This window comes from Urocampus carinirostris, chromosome 13 (assembly GCF_059441175.1).
Source record: "Urocampus carinirostris isolate Australia breed hairy pipefish chromosome 13, RoL_Ucar_1.0, whole genome shotgun sequence".
NCBI classification, from domain to species: domain Eukaryota; kingdom Metazoa; phylum Chordata; class Actinopteri; order Syngnathiformes; family Syngnathidae; genus Urocampus; species Urocampus carinirostris.
The window spans coordinates 19276878-19298598 of NC_142361.1; the positions used below are offsets into that span (position 1 = coordinate 19276878).

Here is a 21721-nt window from a genome sequence, read left to right on the forward strand (position 1 = left end):
CATTTTGGATTTCTAAACAAGCACACCCAACAGGAAGACATTTAACAATGTGTAGGACTCTACATTGCAAAAAAATAATCTTTATCCAATTGGCATAAATGCTGATCATTTTAGGAATAATTATTTTATTTCAAGATATTTTATTTTGTTTTTCCAGGAAAAATGAGGACATTTGACTAGCTTATAGTTGACCCATGTTGAGAAATTTGTTGTGAAGGTTTTTAACAGGGTTGTCAAACTTATACACGACTAAATATTTTTGTCTGGTTAGTACATGTTACAAATTATCACTGAACTGCAGGTAGATGGGATTTTTTATTTCATTGTATTTGTGAAGTATTTATTTTTGGGTTGATCAAAGTTATTTTTGAAATGGACTTTTGGCTAACATTTCAAGATTATTTTCTGGTAGTAAATACAGTATGTTTAAAATCAGCAAAAAATATTTTACATCTGATGAATATGTTTGCTTATTCTAAGGATAATTTCTATTTTATTAGAGAATAATCCATACCCGATTGGCAGAAAATGTTAATTATTTTAAGTATAATTTCTTTAATATCAAGATATATTATCTTGTTTTTTTTCCAGTAAAATTGAGGACATTTGTCAAGTATATTGTAGACATCCATCCCTTATCTGCACCGCTTATCCTCAGTAGGGTCGCAGGGGTGCTTGAGCCCATCCCAGCTATTTTTCGGCAGTGGGGCAGGGGACACCCTGAACTGGTAGCCAGCCAGTCGCAGGGCACATAGAGACAATTCTCTCGCTCATTCACACCTAGGGACAATTTGGACCTGCCAATTAACCTGAGATGCATGTTTTAGGAATGTGGGAGGAAACCGGAGTGCCTGGAGGAAACCCACGCAAGCACGGGGAGAACATGCAAACTCCACACAAGAAGATTCGATCTCACGACCTATGAACTGTGCCGCACACACGCTTAACACTGGGCCTCTGTGCTGCTCTTATTGTAGACAGCTAATTTTAAATATATTGTTCTAATGTTGGAGGTAAATATTTCTTAAAATGAGCAAAAGGTTTTATCGTCTGACGGATAATTATGCTTGTTCATGATGATTTCCTTATTTCATTTGACAGAGCGAAGTGTTGGAAGTTCGACTCCAAAAAAGAATACTCACCCCCATTGACAGAGAATGTTGCTCATTTTAAGTATATGTTTTTTGATTTAAATATATTTTACCTAGTTTTTCACGAATAAGGAAATGTATCTACTAGATTGAAAGACATATGGTAGATTGCTCTAGTTAAATATTTTCAATTATTTCCTTAATTGAGCAAAACATTTGACGATCTAATTATGCTTTTGTTGAGGAAGATTTTTTTTATTTCATCTGAAAAACAATATAAGATATTTTTAAAAAATACTATTACCACCCGCAATTAGGGTAAGAATTTAGTTTTTTACTGCATAAGGACTTTTTCGGTTCAGATTTGTTTTTGCATGTGCTAATCAAATTTTTTTATATACTACATCCTTTTTGAACAATATTTGTTTGGGTTGTGTTATACTTTTTTTCTAGGTTGTGAACTTTAGTAGGAGGGTTGTCAAACTCATATACTGTTTTATTACTTATGTATATTTGTGTGTGTTAGTACATGTCACAAGTTTTCACAAAACTGCAGGTTGATAGGATTTTTTTATTTCAATGTATTTGATATTTATTTCTTTTTTATTTGATCAAAGTAATTTAAAACAATGATTTTTGGTTAACAAATTACTGGCCAACAAATTGCCATGTTTATCTATTCAAATTTCAATAATCATACGCATGTGATATTTTTTACATTATGATCCAGACCTTGGACAACAGTCTGGATGGGCTTTGGGTCGAGAGTAGGGTTTAACCAAGAATGCAAACAAGACCTGATGCAGGAGCAGCCCACTCTAGATATGCTCTCGGCCGGCTGAGTCACGCACAAAACCAGGAGGCCGAAGAGTTCCTTCAACATCACGTTGATCCAAAACTCACAAGCCACGTCTGACACACAAATGAGATACAAACACACACGTTTGTTCAAGTCAGTGTTTCTCAATTATTTTCTGTCACGTTAGTGAGAACCAAATCATAATACATAAGTTTCACATGAACTAGAGGAAATGCACAGTCGAGCTAAAATTACTTCAAGCGTTTTATCAGCGTGATTGGGGTATAATGTCTTAAAGCAGGGGTCGGGAACCTATGGCTCGCGAGCCATATATGGCTCTTTCTATGAGTATCTGTGGCTCAGAGACAAATTTGATTGCATGCAAAATTTCTCCATCTTGTTCAAAACTTGAGATGATAATCCTATTCAGGTACACGCAAAGCCAAACCAAAGCTAACCAGCATTGTATTACTTTGCAGTATATATAGGGCACGTTTTTGACTACAATTTACAGTCAAGGTGTCACACAAAAAAGGGGGGAAAAAAACTCGTTTTGGCTGTACAACGCTAAAGAATCCTTTATATAAAAGTTATTATATAATCTGTGTTCAGTGTTCAGATACCTTATGATGAATCCACAGAACTGTAAATACGCCAAAACACCGGAAGAGAACTTAGTCATTTGATTGGGTGAGTGGGAGGAATGAGTGGAGCTATGCAAAAAGGCAAGCACTCCCTCCCATCTCTCGCCCTACGCCGTCTGCGCCAAAAGTGAGCTCATCAGGCTCCCTATTTGCAGAATGTTGTGACGTTTTTACACAATAACTGCTTGCATCTGGTTTTAAAACCAATATGTATGAAAAAAAGGGTCAAAAGGAGTTTAACAGATCTTGAGTAATTGCAAGAAAGAGACAAGTTTAAAGTGGTATGTTTGTTGATTTTTGGACAGGGGCTTTGGCATTATTCTCTTTTCATAATTTTTATCAAATCATCAAAAATAAATGTGCTGAAGACTAAGCTTTTGTCTGGGGCGCGGGTTTAGCAATTTAGTAAATTTGTCTCATAATATATGGTGTGGCTCTTTCCCAAAATAAAATTAATATTTTTTGCTTTTATGGTTCTTTGAGTCAAAAAGGTTCCCGACCCCTGTCTTAAAGTGACAGCCTAATTTGTTTGGCCTCATTTGCACTTGATTCTGGGAAAGTAAAAAAAAAAGTGCCCAAAAGGTGAAACGCTCACTGCAGCCCCCACCCCCTTGACAGAGCCACATGCCCACACTATTAAAAAAACATTGGTTCAGTGTACGGCAGCAAAAACTAATCAATAAAATCGATTAAAATTGATGATTGAAAGCGTTGTCAACTAATTACATTCGTTCTATCACGTGATTTATGAGCCACTAAGTAAAATTAATTTAAGTTAAATGAATGCAAATACGAGTGCACACAATTCTTTTGTGACGCTGATAGTTGTACCGCTTTTTTAATTTTTGCTATTTTTTTGCAGATAAAAAAATTGCTACACATAAAAGGAAAATATAGATGTATCTTGGGATCATGTGGTAGGAAAACATATTTTCAGGTGTATAGCATACAGTATGTTTGTATGTATTCTTGTTTATTGTCAAGTTAATTGACAAACGCTAGGACTTTCTATTGTTTTATACTGTTGAATATTCTGTGGTTTTGTGCACTATTTTTCTGTCTAAGCTTTAATATTTGAATAAAGGAAATTGAAGATGTCTTGAAGATATCGGATCATCAAAAGAATATTCAACCGATTAATCGATTGTGAAAATAATCAGCCCTAGTTCAGTGGATTCGAAGAGCATATACCTTTGTGAACATTTGTCAAGAGCAAGGCCGGGATCTTAGTCTTTCCTCACCTGAGTCAATGAAGGTGTTGATGTGCTCCACCACCAGCTCGCAGCAGAGGCCGACAGCGTGTCTAAAGTGGCCAGCAGTTGTGTCCCAGTAGGTGTGCTCGCCACCACTACGCCGTAACCAAAGCGACATTGCGGGTAGCAAAAGCTGCACCACGGCCAGGATGGCGAAGCCTGGACCTACAGTATGCGACATAACAGTGGTCAAGGTCAGCTCGAAGCCCACCAGGACACTTTCTTGATGACAATGTGTGTCTTGTTATGGCCACAGCGACAAAGACACTTTTGTAAACTCAAGCCTGATGGTTTTTTTGGGTCAGGGAAGGCAAATGAGGTGGTGCCTCACCTGTCATTATGGTAATATAACATTAAAAATAAATTAAATTGTTATGCTTATACAGTGTTAAAGATCTTATTTAATTTCACAATTTTGGGATTTTCTATTTCAAGATCACTGAATTTTCACATTACAATAGGAATATTATTAATACATTTAGTATATAACGGATTACTGTGATGAGCATATGCAGATGCAGAGTGACGCACGCAATTCTCTTGCCAATTGAGAGAGGGCGATAATGAGACCAAGGGTTCTGATTTGGTGCACACCTCAGACTAACAATATAATTACACTTTTAGTAAACTAACAGCAAGTCAAGCCATTAAGTCTTTTTTTTAATTAATTGTAAAACTTTAGGAATATGACAAGTTGTCCTGTTATAGAAACCATATTTATTATGATAATTCTTTTTTAAAGGGCACCAGGGAGCCACTAGGGAGTGCCAGAGAGCAGTATGTGGCTCCAGAGCCGTCTGTTGCCGACCCGAGTGTAGTGGGAGAAGGAGGCACCTGGTACCACGGCGACCTCTCGCAACTGCAGGAAGAGCATTTCCAGCGTCGGGCGCTGGTGTGGACGGGGACAGTCGGACACGGCGGCCGTCAGCTGCTCCAGGAGGAGAATCCACACCTGGATCAAACCTGAAAGACGGCGCCAAATGTCATAAAAAGGTCAAAGGCCCCAATAGTTCTGCCGGGCCTACCCGTGTCGTCATCAAAGTCCTGTAGGACGCCACTCAGCGAGTCCCCGCCGGTAGGCGGGCCGACTGGGCGCGCACCTTGAAAGATAGGCTTTGAGGGCATCTTATAGATATCGGCGAGCAGCTGCCGCGAGGGTGAGTTAGGTTAGTTTGGGGAAATAATACGGCGTCAGAAAGTGGCTTACCTGGGAACACCTGTGCAGGTGGTCAAGCGCCGGCAGGCAAAATTCCAGCGACGCTGGAGCCACGCAGCTGCCCATCTCCTTGTCCTCAGTCTCGCCTGAGCATAAAAAGCCAAAATTGAAATGGGCACATGGTTACCCCTTGGCCCGCCTCCCAATGTCCAACTTGGGCTTTGAACCCATCTAGATTGGTGATAAAAACAGCCTTCCCAAATATCTATCTTCTTCAACACCATCAACACAGCCATCAACACAGCCCTCGAAATCATCGGCTGCTCCCTGCCTAGTCTGGAGAACATTGCCAGCCTGGGGTACTGCAGCAGAGCTAAGAAAGGACTCCTCTCACACCAGCCACCTCCTCTCAAACCTTGTGCCTTCTGGTAGGAGCTACATGTCCTTTAAAAACAGACTAACAGGCTCAAAAACGGTTTCTTCTCTATCACCACCCTAAACAACCGCACAGAACTGTGAAAAATATAAAGTTTGTAGATTAAAAATGAGTATCAAAAACTTCTTTATCAACCTTTTGGAATGTTGTCGCTGCTAAATGTTATTTCGCTATTTCTTATTGCACCAGTGTTATGATGCACTTACAACTTTCGGCTTAGAACTACCTTGCACATATGTTTGCCTATTCTGATATCCCTTTTATCTTATTTTTATTTAGGTCTTCATAACATGTTTATTCTGGAGTACCATGTCTAATCCCGTTGTAAACAATAATCACCACATTGTTATCAATGACAATTAAAATTCGCCTACATTCAAACAAACATGATTGTCTTACTTATCTTGGGAAGCCTGAGCATGCATGGAACCTTATTTTGACAGGAAAGCTGGAATGGAAACAGGACCCTACCTGAGGTTCCAAATTTCCAAACTAGACATTTAATTAAAACCATTAAAGCTAATTTGGGTTGACAACCATAATTTTGTAACCTGTCCTTACGCTAGGCAACCAAGTATGAGTTGAAGGTGTAAGTACAGTAAAATAAAATTAAAAGACTCATTACATCGCACAAGAAGGCAAGGCCAACACACACTTCAGCCCCCACCGATTGTTGGCACGCATGCATACCCACCTAAACCTTTGACGAACTTGATGAGGCAGGCTATGTAGTTGGTGGCTGCGTTGGCAAAAACCTGGACGTCGTCCGTGTTGATAAACGCCTCAAACACGTCGAAAACAGGTGCACGACGCTCTCCTGCCGAACACAGTCGACATGCCGTCACAGCTCGGCCCGGATCGGCCCAGCCTATGAAGTACTGCGTACCCAGGGTGTGTTCTCCCGACGGGGGATCTTCAGCCTCCATCTTGGCCCCGTGGACATTCCTCAGGGCACTGAATAGCGGACGCCAGCCTGACAGGATGCGAAGAGAACTCATTTCCACCAGCTCGCCGATGGAGGTCACCACCTGGATGGCGCAAATCCTTAACTCAGCATGATTGAGCTTAGCATATTCGACCAGAGCGCGTGTCAGAGGTAATACAGTGCTGCTTGTCTTTTAAAAAAAGTATTGCGTGCTGCTTTCACCTGGCACTCACCTTTCCAAGAGTGCAAGTGGCACCAGGGCTGTCACAATCCTGCACTCAGGTTTTTTTTCTCTCTGTAGGCTCTCTTTCTCTCCCCCTCCCTCTCTTCCTTACCTTTTTTGGCCACAACCGGGTAAAATGTTCCTCACAGCCTATTTCTCCATGTTCTGTCCTCCTATCACAACTTGTTCTCTTCCCTCTGTAAGTACTCTGTCCTCTTTGTTCTTTGCTAGTTCATCTACTCCTTGTCACGTCCCAAGGACCCTTGTCACCTGATGAACCCTCTGATTGCCCGGATTTAGTGGAACACCGACCCCTTCCCTGCCTCTTTGATCACAAGTGTTGCCTCTGGTGTTCTAGATACCGTTGCTTCACTACCTTACCTAACGTGTACAAAACACTGCCTGTATAAAAGACCTTTACTAATCTGTGTTTCTGCACCACCCCGAGTGGGTTCCTGACAAGGCACTCTTTCACAAATCTTTCTCCTTATGAAATATACTCCTACCCGATTAGTGGTAATGAGGATCTAAAACAGCATGCAAAAAAAAAACAACCTACAAATCTTGTCCGTCAAATAATACTAAAAATCATTGGACAATATTGTTTTGATTCTTTCTATTCATTTTGGACTTTCTAATATATTTCTTATGAGCAACATTTATTTCTTCATGATCTTTGAACAATTACATTATTTGATTGTTTTGCTAAGTTAGGTTGATTTTCCATGTTAAAGTTTTCTTTTGATGATAATGCTAAAACTCCCATAACACATTACTGATTTTCATCAAATACAGATAAATCATATCCTTCTGTTTTGGGATTAAAAAAAATTAGGGTCAATATGATATCATACCTGTCAACCTGTACGGTTTTGCCGTACAAAGTATGTTTTTATGCATTTTAAGACGAGTACGACGTACAAGGAAATCTGTACGGAAAAACGCAAATTTGTCAATGATGGGTACCATCCGGTACACACCGACTACCATCACGAAACAGCAAAACAATCAAGTCAAAGGAGTTCGCCGCGGAAGCCTCTATCTCGGTATCGTTTTTTTTTTGTTGCAAACGAAGCGAGCGGTTTGATTCTACTGTGCGCATGCTTCTGCCGCCTGGGGATTTCCCATCATGCATAATTTCGAAGATGGTGTACGATTATTTTGTACGGGAAAATACGAGCCGTGGAGGTTGACAGGTATGTGATATCCATTTTATCTCTGATAGCTAAACTGCCACTAAAGGGCAGCTTAGGAAATGCTGCTATTGGGTACGGTGTTGTGGTTGACGGAATAATGATTTCTGGTGTTTAGCAGAAGATCCTGAAGGGGAACATCTGGCCATCAGTTCGTGGCCTCAAACACAAGCATTCTAGGATCTTGAAGCAGGACAACAAGGCAAAAGACATTAGCAAGTCCATCTCCAAATAGCCAAAAAAAGGTCCTGAAGCGACCACGTCAAAGTCTGGATCTAAATCTAGTTGAGATGCTGTGGTGTAACCTTAAATGGGCAGTTCATGCTAAATAACCCTCCGATATGGCAGATTTTAAACAATTTCACAAAGAAAAGCAGGCCAAAAATTGTCCACAGGGATGTGAATGAGTCATTACCAATTATCGTAAACGTTTGATTTCTGTTATCACTGCCCAAAGTGGCCCAACTCGCTATTTGGTTCAGGGGGCAGATAGTTTTTCACATAGGGCCCTATAGTTTTTTTTGTTCCTTAATCGATTGAATTCACATTTCGAAACTACGTGTTGCATTTCCCTGCATTGTCTTTATGTGATTTTTAAATTGGTTTGATGATCAGAAACCTTTGTGAGTGATACATATGCAAAAAAACAGACATTAGGAAGGGGGCAATTACTTTTTCACGACACTGTAGCACAGTTAAGCACACAAGGAAAAAAAACACTCTCGAAAGAGAACACAGCCATTTTGGTAATCACCTGGTCCTGGACGTCATTGTCGCACAGCTCCAACTGCATGATGTGCTCAAAGGGTCTGAAAAGTGCATCATTGAAGCGGAAATGGGCTGGCTCTGTCCAGCCACTCAGAACCTCTGTCAGGACGTCGTGGATAAAGGAAACAGCCTTCCTGGAGACGTGGCGCTCTTTGTGACACGCCGCCTGCAGGGAGCGAGCATGCAAAAGTTCGAACCCGCTGAGGCGGCAGGGGAAGCAGGTGACTACCCACCTCTACCAGGTGCGGGGCCACCACACTCCAAGCCCGCATCTTGTGCAGCAATGGTCTGCGTTGGCTCCGGACGATTCTCAGCATGGCCTCGCCCAGACGCAAAAGGTGCAGTAAACTCTGCCGCTCCGTCGTCCACTTGGCTTCTCCTGCACGCCGCGTTTACAAGCCCAAAAAGAGGTAAAAAGAGTGTTTTCGCTTCTTTTTGTTTGGTGTATATGGGTCGGATAAGTGTAAGAATTGTCCTTACTGTCGTTGATAACAAAGTAGTGAACATTGTTTACAAGGTTAGACGTGGCACACCAGGACAAACACATATTACATTTTCAAAAGAGAAAAAAATTGTGCATGTGAATATTTACAGATTTTTTTTGCTACTTTCAATTCACCAAATTGAGAAAATGTCCAGCTGTTCTGACTACAGTATGAAAAAAGGAACTCCAGTCGGTTCTCAAAGATTCTCACAGGTCACAACCACAAATCATTATTTACAAAGAGCAAATGTCGAGTAACTGTAATGCTATTATATATCCATAGATAGTAATGGATCACTATTTTATCGATGTCTGCTCAGGAATTAGTAATCATTTTGGTAATTAATGTCCTTTGATTATTGGGTTTAACCTTAACCAGAAACAAATGTTTCATCAGCCAACATGCTTATTATATTTACTTTTGTTCTTATTTTATATGTAAATAAGTAAAACAAAGGGGAAAATACAGTGAATGCAAAACTGCAATAGCTCTGATAAATTTGTGAAATTACTGCATATACAATTTTAACAAGTTAAAGTAAAAAAATAACACATTGCATAAAAATGAAACAAGCGCTCATAATTTTTTGGGGGATAACATTTTTTATTGGCACTGTGCCTTTAGATTCTATTTCAATAAAAATAATGTTTTTGGATGGGAAAAAATGGTTAGAAACACGTTCCCAGGCATTTAACATTTAAACTGTTCGAGTCCCATGTGAGTTTGCTCACTCCCTCAAAAGATATTACCCCACCGCCAGACGTTTTTGCTCTTTTTCATTGTAACATAAAGATATTTTGATTTGCGTATACTCATTGTAATTTTAAGATATTTTAAATGATTTTTTTCGAGTAAAAGGACAATTATACCTGAAATGAAACGTTTTCTCATCTAGACCATATTAGATTGTTTTGCTGTGATTAAGAATTTCTGTCTAATCTTGGTTATAATACTTCCTGAAAATAGCAAAATTATTTACCACCTGCTAGTTAAGTAGGGTAGCAGCACGGCAGCGCAGTGGTTAGCCCGTTTGCGGCAGAGTTCTGAGGTCATGAGATCGAACCTTCCTGTGTGGAGTTTGCATGTTCTTCCTGTGCTTGCATGAGTTTCCTCCAGGCACTCCGGTTTCCTCCCACATTCAGAAAACATGCATGTCAGGTTAATTGGCCGGTCCAAATTGTCCCTAGGTGTGAATGAGCGAGTGACTTGTGTGTCTTTGTGTGTCCTGTGTCATAATGGAGGATTTACCTATATAATGATGCTATTGATTCAATTCTCACTTGTATTGCTCTTTGAGCGAGTGCATACCAGGCATAGCGAGCGAATAGTCTCCCGTGTCGGCGTCCGAGTGGAAGAGTTGACTCACAGACGCTTTCCTAAGCTGCTGCAGGAAAGCCACCAGAGACGCCAAGTTCAATTTCAACGATGCTTCCTCAAATAACCTGAACACACACATAAACAGACATTGAAATGTTATTTATTAGTCGGTACACTGCAAATTATAGGAAAAGTCTTACCCAATCAGCAGAAAATGACAGTTATTTTTAAAGTATATTCCTAGTCTTAAAAAATTGTGACTGAAGAAAAGAAAATTCATACTAAATAGGCACAATTTTCTGTATTTAACAGGTTTTTGTCTAATGTTATCATGCTTTATATGAGCAAGATTATCTATGATCAAAAGGACACGATTTTTTCAAGGCGTTCTTTCGATTTTGTTTTAAAAACAAGATAAAGGTGACAATACTAAAGTAAAATTCACTATATTTACATAATGTCCTTCATCATGGATTTGGATTAATCATGAGATGCAACATAGAGTTGTTTCCCTTGGCACGCTTTATTGGTTTTATTCATATCTTTTAGGACGACTTCCTGTTTTCTCCATTCTCTAACATTTGTCTTTGGTACAGTAGATTTTTGGCTCGCTGCTTGATTTCCAAAACCTTAGCATAATGGGCAACTTTGAGTTTGATAGAGGCGTCATTTTCCTCTTTGGAGCCCAAGTTGCCACCTAACAGGTACCATCCATCCAATATCTGCACTGCTTATCCTCAGGATCCTGGAGCACCCCCCCACCCTATCTTCGGGCAGTGAGCAGGGGACACCCTGAACTGGTTGCAAGCTAGTCGCAGGGCACACAAAGGCAGACAACTCACTTGATCATTAACACCTAGGGACAATTTCGACCGGCCAATTAAAATAACATGCATGTTTTTGAAACATGGGAGGAATCCGGATTACCTGAAGTAACATGCAAACTCCACACAGGAAGGTTTGATCTCATAACCTCAGAACTGTGCCACACACGCACTAACCACTACGCTGCCATGCTTCTCTAACAGGTACCGATATATCATTAAAAACATGAAAAAGACTGAATTGAAAATGTATAACTCGAGAGATTGGTAACTGCGTATAAACAGCAACGCTAAGTCACCTTTCAGAGTGGGCGAGGCTTGGCGAGAAAAAAAACACAAATGTGCACTATTACACAAATACATCTAGTACATAATATGAGCAACTTATCAGCCAGTGGAGTAAGAACGTATTTTTTGTAGTGTAGGTGTTCCAGATGTACCATAAGCCCACCTGTCAGCCTGCATGGACAGAGCGCAGATGGCCTTGGCGGCGGCAGGCCCGGTCAACATCTGCATGCTTCCCCCTCTCGAATCCTGACCGCGCCCACCTCCATCGGCATGGAGCAAGAGCTCCCTGATGTTAGGGGGAGGTGGCTCGGGTGCGGGTGTGTCGCCCTCCTGTCGACGCCGCTGGGCCAAGGCAGCGAGTGGTGACATCTGGGAGGGGCTACAGAAGTGGGCGTGCTCCAAAGAGCCAACGTACTCCGTCACCCTGATGTGCACATGCATACATTGTTAAAATCTTGAAAAATAAAAAAGTAAGGCGTGGCAGTGTTTGGACTAATGAGTTAAATAGGAGCCCATTCCTGGATTGGAATGACATTTCTCAGTGATGAATAATGTAGCGCGTTACTCATAAAATGTTGTAAGTCAACGGTCGTTATAACATTGTGCATTACTCCTTTATTTATTGAACAGATCATGAATTACAACGTCCTGTGAATGAACACTGCGCCTCTTTTGCTCGCAATGTAACATACAACCCTCAATCCATCAACAATGCTAGAACGGTGGGTGTGTTTATATTTACCTACAAAAAATGTTTCCTCTAATTTTCCACGGGTCTGAGCGTTCACACAAAGTCAGTGAGCAACGCTTAAAACAACAGTGAGCAACAGCAATCCCAAATGTGGCAACTGAGTCATTATCAAACATGTCCAAAACTTGACATCGCTTTACATTTTGCTGAGTTTCCGGCAATGCAAAAAAAAATTCACTTTTGAATGAATTGACTAATGTATTATTGCAAAGGTTGTACTGCCTACAAAAGTTGTTTGTTTTTACAATTCTTTCACAAGATATCCATTTCATTTTTTCCTGCTATCTTTTGTCGCATAATACTAACATTTTTGGGGGCTTATTTAGTTGTTTGCACGATACACAACTGTATTTAATCACATTTTTAGGGGAAGTACAATGTTGGCAACAAGATTGACTTGGTATAATTTGAAATTATTTGAATGCACACAAACTTTTCCTTCTTTTTTTTCTATTCTTTTAAATTCTTTTAAAAAAATCTCATTGTATTTATTTTTTCCTAGGTGTTACTTTTTTCTTTATGTTGTCTTTACTTAACTTTTTTTCCTTTGTTTCTTTCTTTTCTTTTTTTCTGGCTTTTTTCTGAATTTTTCCTTCTTTTTTTTCTTCCTTTTGTTTCCTTTTTTCTCAGCTTTTTACTACTTTTTCATTTTGGTATTTTTTTCTTTTTTGTTCTATTCCCCCTTCCTTTAAGTCATTTTGTGCATAATTGAAGGAAGACAAAAGATACAATGGAGTGTATCTGCTAAGTGTTCATTTGCAAGCTCTCAAGATTGCACAAGTCAAGAAATATGAAGGGTTCACGACTTCCACAAGTTTGTGTATATGTTTTCTTCTATTTCTTGTATTATATGGCTATTTCAAAGCAGTTTGAGGGGGTCCGTTTCAATGCCAGTATATCCGGTAATCTAAAACTAGATAGTTACTTTCAGTGTAATGCGCTACATTTTCTGTGTTATTTTTCTTGTGAGTACTTAATCATAGTGAGCATTGTTTCCCATAGAGTTTTGGGAGACCCTGGTGTGTGTACAGTCTAGATCAGGGGTCTATAACATGTGGCTCGTGGGCCAATTGCGGCCCGCAAGGTGATCATTTGATGCCCCCACCATAATAGGACAATTGTTTAAAAAATTATTTAGAAAAAATTACAAAAAAAATATTGATTTGATAAAAAAAATCCAAAATACACTATGTAAAAAACTTTTAAAAAAAAATCCTTGCTTGAGAAATTTGCATTTATTTTAAACAACATGAGCTAATGGTAAGCCATCTTGCTGCAAAGAGTAACTAAAAACCTCAAATAAGGCAGTGTAAGAAAATGGGGTAAAATCCTTTGGTCACTTTGAGTCTCCATAGTTAGTATTCTTCCTTGCTCTAGTTTTTGATTGCATTACACAATACAGCAACATCTAGGGGTCAAATAATTATTGTATTGTCCCTTTAATTTAAGTAAAGCCCATGCAAATTACAGATTTATTCATACATTTTCACCTTAAATCTTATGGCTTCTTTTAGATCTTATCTTGTGTAGCAAATTAAAAAAATATATATTTGAGAACAGTGGAATATTTTTAATCAGAGGTTTTCTTGTGGAAAACCTGGTTTGGCCCAGCTTCATCCGGACCCTAGCTCGGGAGCAATGCTAGGTATTAAATGGAACTATTTCAAGGCAGTGCAGTCTTTCCAATGCTGTGTGTTTTTTTTTTCTTCAAATATTCAGGCTTTTTTACTATATAATATTATATTTAAAATGCTGCAATTTTTGAGAGTGCCTGGGTTGAACCTTATAGTCCGGTGGTATGAAAAATACTGTAATTACCGTTTTTTAGTAATGCACCCAAAATTGAAGTGTGTCCCCAGGCATTTTCCCCAAAAGTCACCTGAAGACGTGCGTCCAGCAGTCTTGGTTATGACTGGCCATCTCCAAGCCTACGTTCAAAATGGCGTCCATGCACAGCACGTGCGCTGGGTGCAGCCGAACACCCGGCGGCCGCGACATCTGCTCCAAACGCTGCTTGACTATGCATGCACAAATAAATATGATAAATCTATGCTGAATTTCTACGTTCGTGTATTTGTGATGGCTCGCCTTGCGCAAGGGTGTCTCCCGCCTCGGACCCCTCTCTCTCATCGCGCTGGTCCTGCACGCAGGAGGCAGCGGCCATTTGGGCCAAGGCCAATGCGCAGTTAGCAGCCATACCTGTGAAAATTTTGTCCACATTAAAATGACTTTGTACCCCTTTGGAGAAAACGGTTTCTTATTTTAACACTAGTTCTGCCGGGCCATATTCACACACCTCCTATACCCATGTAGGGTCAAATGGCCCCTGATAAAAAAACTAATATCTCTGACTAACTCCAGTCAGCTACTCTACATATGTATATGTGTATATGTGACAATACCCAGGCGAATGAGACTCACGCCTTTCTTTCTCAAAGAGAGGGCCTATTGTTAGAAGAAAGAGGTGTGCAAGGTGTTGGTTTAGAAACAAAAGTAGCATTTCATCTTGCCTCAAAACTGAAAAGAGTCCAAGTCAACTTTATTATAAAACTAGTCAAATCTACGAGATAAGAAAAATGATATAACTCTGCAAACCTTGGGTTCACATTTATCTTAAAAGGTAAAAACAGTACATTAGCTGAATCTAAAGATTACCTCAGGTCAAATAAGAATTTACCAAAGATAAAATAGCAACATTCAAATTAAAATAACTCAGTAGAAGGGCTTATGATACAACGATACGTATGCTTGATTAAAACCGTCTTTTTGCTCTTGCCAAGAGTATGCAAGAGCGGGCAATTGTACACAATGTCCATTTCTAACTAAGAAGTTAGACATAAAACAAGCATGGTTTTCTGATTTAAGATTTTATTTTCTGCAGTTTGTGTTTGCCCCACCAATGCTGCTTTTAATGTTTCTTTTCCGCCACCAAAGGCTTCTGGGACGGTGCCACTCACCGAGGGTGCAGCTGAGGGCTGCAGCCTGCCTGAGTCCATCAAGACTGAGGCAGATGGCATCGCGCCGGCTCTGCTCCTTTGCAAACGCCAGCAACATTTTGGAGCTTCCGGCCGCTGCCCGGCCAGTAAGCGGCGCAGACAAAACTTCCATAAGTTGGCTCCACACACCCATCAGCAGAGAGCGGGACAGCACACGACCTGGACGAGAACAGTCGGCACAACGTCAGTGTGGCTATTCGCGATGACCAGTTTTGGGACAAACGCATTACAAAGTAACACATTCCTGAAACGCAATTACTTTTCTCTGTAACGTGTTAATAATAAAACTTTGTAACTCTACTGTCGTTAGTCCATGGTGCATACTGCGTTATTCCGCTGCTTATTTAATGCAGATCATGAATAACAGTGTCCGTGTTGGCCATAAGGCAATCATTTATCTCTAAAGGTGCTGTACAGATATTAGAACTTTCTTACTCGCTGCCGCCATCTCCTGGCTTGTGTCATCATTGCAACCTCTGTCAAGCTTCTCATTATACGAGTGCATTTCTTAGACACACTCAGATAAACCCTTCTTTTTCATTTGTTTGGGGTTTGGGTTGGCGTTTGGACTGTACTTGAAAAATTCCTTTTCTTACTTTCACCATTTTCATGCCATACTAACAAAAAAATTGCAATAATGAGCATAAAGCAGGGCATTCCAGCGTGGTGCCCGCTGACACCAGGTTTAACCCTACTGCCAATGATTAAGCTGGCAATACCATAGTAAAGACATATTAATAACATATGTTATTTTCAAAACACTAAATCGCAACAAAAACTAAGTCTTAGCTTGAAAAATGTTAACAACCACTGGCATAAAGTCCCTCTCCAAAGCCCCTGAACCCCCATTCCTCCTACCTAATGTGTTACGCGGACACAGATTTGCTAAAAGTAAGCAAAAAAAGCACAAGGTCTCTTTGAACTCATTTAGGCATTTTTAACAGAGAAAATATTCAACTTTCAACTTTTTTAAGACACCTCAACCGACGCACCCCACCTTTAGTTAATAATTTTGTGCGTGTCAAATATGGTACAGAGGTAAAACACGGTTGTAATTAAATGAGAAATGTAGTAAACCAATAATACTTCCGGGATTCGTGGTTCATCGAGTTTGAAATCCCTGAACAAGATAGTTGCTTTCAGAGTAACGCACCACTCATTTGTGGCAGTAATCTAGGGGATAACTGGTTTACTTTTTAAATGGAGTAACTATTAACTGTAACTAATTACTGTTTTTCATTAACATCATTATTTCATTAGCAATGAAATAGATAGAGGTTCACGTGTGGGGATACACACCTGCCACGTCCCCGCCTGCCTTGTCGCAAGATGGCGCGGATGGGTCGAAGCTGTTCTTCAACTGACCGTCCATATCTAAGAGCAGAGGGTCATAGGGGGTTATTTGCATTCTTGAATCACAATGACACTTGTGCGGGAGTACTACCGATCAACAGAGTGATGAGAGGCGGAGTCTTCTGGTCTGGCGTGGCCCAGTAGCCAGCCTGCACCAATAGGTCTCGCTCAAGAACCTGCTGATAGACCTCCTGTAGCCAGGCCTGGGACAAGAGAACCATCACACCACTGCTCTGGATCCCGTGGACAAACTCCTTCTGCAACGCACACTTAATCATGGCTGTCTCTCCCTGATAGGGAATGGGCAAAAGGCACAGGTATGGCTCACCAGACTCAGGGCAGGTGGGAGTGCCCTCCGTTGATAAAAATGGTAAGTGCTCAGCTTGAGGTTGAGCAGCAATGTGTGGAAGGTCAACAAGTAGATAGCGTCGGCGGTCATCAGTGATTGACAGCTTAGGTTAAGCCCCGCCTCCACACCTGGCGAAGGGGTACCACCTGGCAAGCACAACGTCCAGATCTGGATTGAGCAATCACACATATCACACCAAAAAACACAGTACATCTTACCCCATGGGCAAAGATTTTGATAATTATGATTAAAATTGTTTCAATTTTAAGGTCTTTTTTGTTTATCAGATAAAATCTAAAATGAAAATTCTCAACCTGATAGACAACTTTGAATTACCGTATTTTACGCACTATAAGGCGCACCGGGTTACAGGGCGCACCCCCAAAAAATAGTTTTTGGTCCTATATTTTCCATACATAAGGCGCACCGGATTATAAGGCGATACAATGGAAACGTCGACAAAACAGTCAGATAGTTCAGTCAAACTTATTACCCCCTTAACATTCCGAAAGCTTGCAAAGAAGCAAATACGTGTCTCAGACATGTACGGAAACAGTGCCTGTACGATGTCACCAATCACTCAAATGCATCGTTCCAAATACCATTCGGAAGGTTAAAGTCTTGGGATTCAAGAAATGCCAAGCATTTCTTAGTTTCCATTTTATTTTTTGCTGGCAACTGTGTGGACAGCAAAGTAAGAATTTTATTGTGCAGGGAAACAGGGTTATTTACTGTGCACATGACAATAAACACTTTGAATTGAATTTAGTTTAAAAATAGACTCATCACAGAAACATCAAGATCGTTCTAAAACAAGATACCGGGAAAATATAAAGCCGCATAGCTCACCTAAGTTCTCTTGCAGCCATCACGTTCAATAATGATACGTAACCATGGTCTTCTTACAACCATGAGTGTAGTAAATCCAGGAGAGTAAAATATTTACAAATACAGAACAGTAAAAAATGTTTTCTCTATGCTGTAGTGCAACCCAACCAACGTGTGAATCACGTTCATCTTTTTTGGCCAATCGCAGGCTTTGTTTCGCCCATTTAGCCTATGCGAGCCTTTAAATGATAAAACAGATCTGCCCCCTTTACCTCCGAATAACTTTAGCCAATAGTGACTGATTCAAATGATGATTGACACATTGGTTAGGAAATGAAACGCCGGTATATAAATCCCAGCATACACCGCAGACGACTTCGCCTTCGGGGGAAAATCTAGTCGGCGGCTGCTTGCCTTAGTTGCAAGACTTTGCGACTTAATATTGATCCATATATAAGGCGCATGGTCAGCTTTTGAAAAAAATAAAGGCTTTTAGGTGCGCCTTATAGTGCGGAAAATACAGTAAATTGTCTTTATTGTCATTGATAACAACATAGTGAACAAAAACTCCCAAAAAAAGGCAATAAAAGCGACGGCTTTATCGATGACCAAGCAACGGATTTGAACTGATTTGGGATCTGGTTTTAGTATCATATTGAGGGCTATGGGCAGTATAAAGGGCTGCAGAAAACGTACTCACTGGGCCTGCTGCCCATCAATGCCAAGGTCCTACAATGCACTTGTATATGCATTGAATGAACGTGCTAAGTGGAGCATAAATCACGTGACACAACGAATCGATGATTAAAATAATTGCCAATGCTTTTTAAAATTGAATTTGATGAATTGGGTGTCCCAGCACGCAAAACATCACATATATAATGGATGGTACGGAACTGACCGGTCTGGAGTTTGGAGCAAAAGTCGCTGGCAAAGGTTTGCAGTTGCCCATCAACTTGGTCGGTGTCGAGGGCGAGCAGCGCCGGGAGTTGCGCGGCCAGCGATCGCAAGAAGAGGCGAGCGCCGTGCTGGTCGGCCTCTTGGTGGCAGAGCAGCTTGAGCGAGAGTGCGGCGCGTCGGGCCGGTGCCGCCCAAGCGCCGGTGTCGTCTTCCTCGGCCGGTGAGGCATCATCGGAGCCCGCCTCCGACACGTCCGAGCGGCCCGAGTCCTTCTCGGCTGCTGTGGAGAACTGGTCGCACGAGTCCAACTCGGTCCGGGACAAGTCTTGTTCCTCGGTACTGGACGCATGCAAGTCTGACCTTTAAAAGGGTGTACCTTATATATACTCGCATATAAGCCTACATCGGATATAAGCCGACCCTTAAAACTGTTCTAAATGTACAATGTGTACTATTTGACCACTAGATGTAACTGTATTGTCTAGCACAAGCGGAAACCAGTGCCAAATGAGCATAGCATAGAAGAAGTTACAAGACAAAAATGGCGATGACCGAAGTGGGGATTCTGCTATGTAAAAGAAATACAAATGTATTGATGTCTGAATATTTATAAAATTGTGGATGGATGGATGGATTTGTATAATAGTTCATGTATTTTTGCATAGTATTCAAATCAATGTGTTTTTTATAACCGAATGAAAGTATTTTTACCAATATGAGGCACTAAATATTACAACTGTCCCTTTTAAAATATTAATGAAACTTCCACCTAAACGAAAAATGTTATTATTATTTTCTGGTATGTAGTTCTGATATATATTACATTATGTACATAATATTATATGAATGCATTATATTTTACCTATTGTATGTACATTATATTATATGCTGCTATTTCAAAAGAACTTTTTGGGGCATTTCTCAATTTTTTTAAATTATAAACCCTTCATACAGTGACAATACCGTGTATGTGTATGTGTATGTGTATATATATATATATATATATATATAAATACTGTATATAGTCGCATACAAGCCTACATTCATAATAGTCAACTGCCTATAACTGCTTTAAACTAGGGAAATATGTACCCAAAATATAAAAAAAATATCTACCTAAACAGTGATAATTGTTGAATGTGCAGACAATAAAGATTAATATGTCGGTAGTAAGGATAACAATAATACATATTCAACCACTATAGATTGCTGTATTGTGATGTTCAACCAAAAACAAGTGCTTAAATGCACAAGGAAGAATACATGGAGACTTAAAGTGACCAAAATCTACCATTTTCTTCAAATTCATTTGCCCTGCCTTTTGTGAAGAAAAAAAGAAAATAAAATTGGTGGAAAGGAAAGAAAAGAAAAAAGAAAAAACAAAAAACAAAAACGAAAAGAAAAAAGGGCAAGAAAAAAGGAAGAAAAGAACGAAGAAAAAAAAAAGAAAACAGAAAAGGGGAGTCGAAATAAAAAAGCAAAGCAAGGAAAGAGGGGCGGCAGTAGCTCAGGAGGTAGAGCGCTCGTCTTGGGATCAAGGGATCCCAGTTCGAATCCCGTGTTATATATCGAAGTGTCCTTGGGTAAGACACTGAACCCCTAATACCCCCAATAAGCAGGTTAGCGCCTTACATGGCTGCAAGGCCGATATTGGGAAATGTGGAGCACATTGTAAAGCGCTTTGGGAAGTCACTGACTTGAAAAGCGCTATATAAATGCAGATCATTTCATTTCATTTCAAAAGATAAAATGAAAAGAGAGGAAGATAAAAGCGAAAAAAGACAGACAATAATTTCAAAGAAGGAAGAAAAACGACAAGTTTTAAAATAATGCACATTTATATTATAACATTTAAATCAATATTTTTTTTTAATGAATAAACATTTTTAACCACTAGGAGATACTAAATAATATACATTGTCCCTTTAATCACTGCTTTGATTACACACCTTTATCCTATTTTGCAATCATTTTCTTCTTCAACTTGATTGATGTTTTTACTGTTTTTCTACTTTTTCTTCCCCTTATCAGTAACATTCCTGGGTCCCGTTAGAGTAGGCAAAAAAGGCAATAAAACAGACTATGTTTAAATGAAAAGAGATGTGGTCTTTCTCAAACATAATCGGGTTGACGCTGATTGACGGACAGCAATAAGAGATCAGATAAGGGTGGGCATGAGGACACCAGTAATGTAATTCATAGTTCTAAATTTGGCTTACATGCGAGTATATTTGGTAGGTAGAATTTGGAGACAGCGACGCTCACCTGAAGTTGCTCTCACTGTAACGCGACGGCGGCACGCGCTGCGTGGGAGTCCTGGCACCCACCGATAGAAAGTTGGTGATATCGGGGTAGGCCAGAGCGTGGCCTGGTTGGACCACATCAGGCGGGATCGCACACGCGTCCTGCGCCAGCCCTTTTTGATCCTCCTCATCCTTTTCTCTTCTGGCTGGTTCCGAGTCCCAGGCAGTATGACCCGCATCTGTGGTGATGCTAATGCTAATGCTTACATCAGGGCTGCGCTCTGCATCCTCAGAGGACAGGACGCGCCGTTGCCAGAAGAAATCGGCCTCGTTCACTTCCACAGACGCACGAGACGACTCGGTGCCGTCCTTCAGCTCATCCAGGCGACGAAGTACCAGACCGACCTGAATACAGGAAAATTTGACCACGTGCTGCTTCACCGAAGACATTATCCTCAAAGACACTATCGCTTAGGACTGACTGGTTAAATCAGTTTGTTGCGGCACCCTGATTGCCCGAGAGTTGTAAGCTCTTAACTGGTGTGTCCAATTTCAATTCATGAATTAAGGTCTTTATTTTTCAAGAAAAACAAGTGTGGAAATTATAAAAAATAAACAAAAAGTGTTCTCCTGGCATAAAGACTTTATTTGATCTGATTTTACTTAAGAAAAAAGCTGTCAAACGAGAAAACAATACATGTAATACACAAAATTGTTAACAAAACAATTTAATTGTACTGCCTCCTAAGCAATAGCCACCAAAATAAGGACCTAAGACACTTTAATGCAGTGGTCTCAAACTCGCAGCCCGTGGGCCAACTGCGGCTTGCGGAATAATAGTTTGAGGTCCCTGTCTTGATATGAAGGTTTAATGTTAGTGCAGCCCACATGTCTTATGG

At 40.3% G+C, this 21721-nt stretch overlaps 1 protein-coding gene across 1 annotated transcript in view; it reads right to left on the minus strand.

Annotated features, from left to right (window-relative positions):
• Positions 1-21721, minus strand: part of arfgef3 (ARFGEF family member 3) — a 42098-nt gene that overhangs the window by 12222 nt on the left and 8155 nt on the right. Inside the window, exons 14-32 of the mRNA XM_088351353.1 lie at positions 20845-21227; positions 18581-18918; positions 16831-16997; positions 16594-16759; positions 16449-16523; positions 15111-15308; positions 14242-14352; positions 14033-14171; positions 11566-11826; positions 10282-10415; positions 8722-8867; positions 8475-8654; positions 6266-6407; positions 6074-6196; positions 4995-5089; positions 4813-4933; positions 4622-4750; positions 3776-3952; positions 1889-2003 (exon numbers count right to left, since the gene is read on the minus strand). Coding sequence (XP_088207479.1) covers positions 1889-2003; positions 3776-3952; positions 4622-4750; positions 4813-4933; positions 4995-5089; positions 6074-6196; positions 6266-6407; positions 8475-8654; positions 8722-8867; positions 10282-10415; positions 11566-11826; positions 14033-14171; positions 14242-14352; positions 15111-15308; positions 16449-16523; positions 16594-16759; positions 16831-16997; positions 18581-18918; positions 20845-21227 — 3200 coding nt within the window. The remainder of the gene's footprint in view (positions 1-1888; positions 2004-3775; positions 3953-4621; positions 4751-4812; positions 4934-4994; positions 5090-6073; positions 6197-6265; positions 6408-8474; positions 8655-8721; positions 8868-10281; positions 10416-11565; positions 11827-14032; positions 14172-14241; positions 14353-15110; positions 15309-16448; positions 16524-16593; positions 16760-16830; positions 16998-18580; positions 18919-20844; positions 21228-21721) is intronic.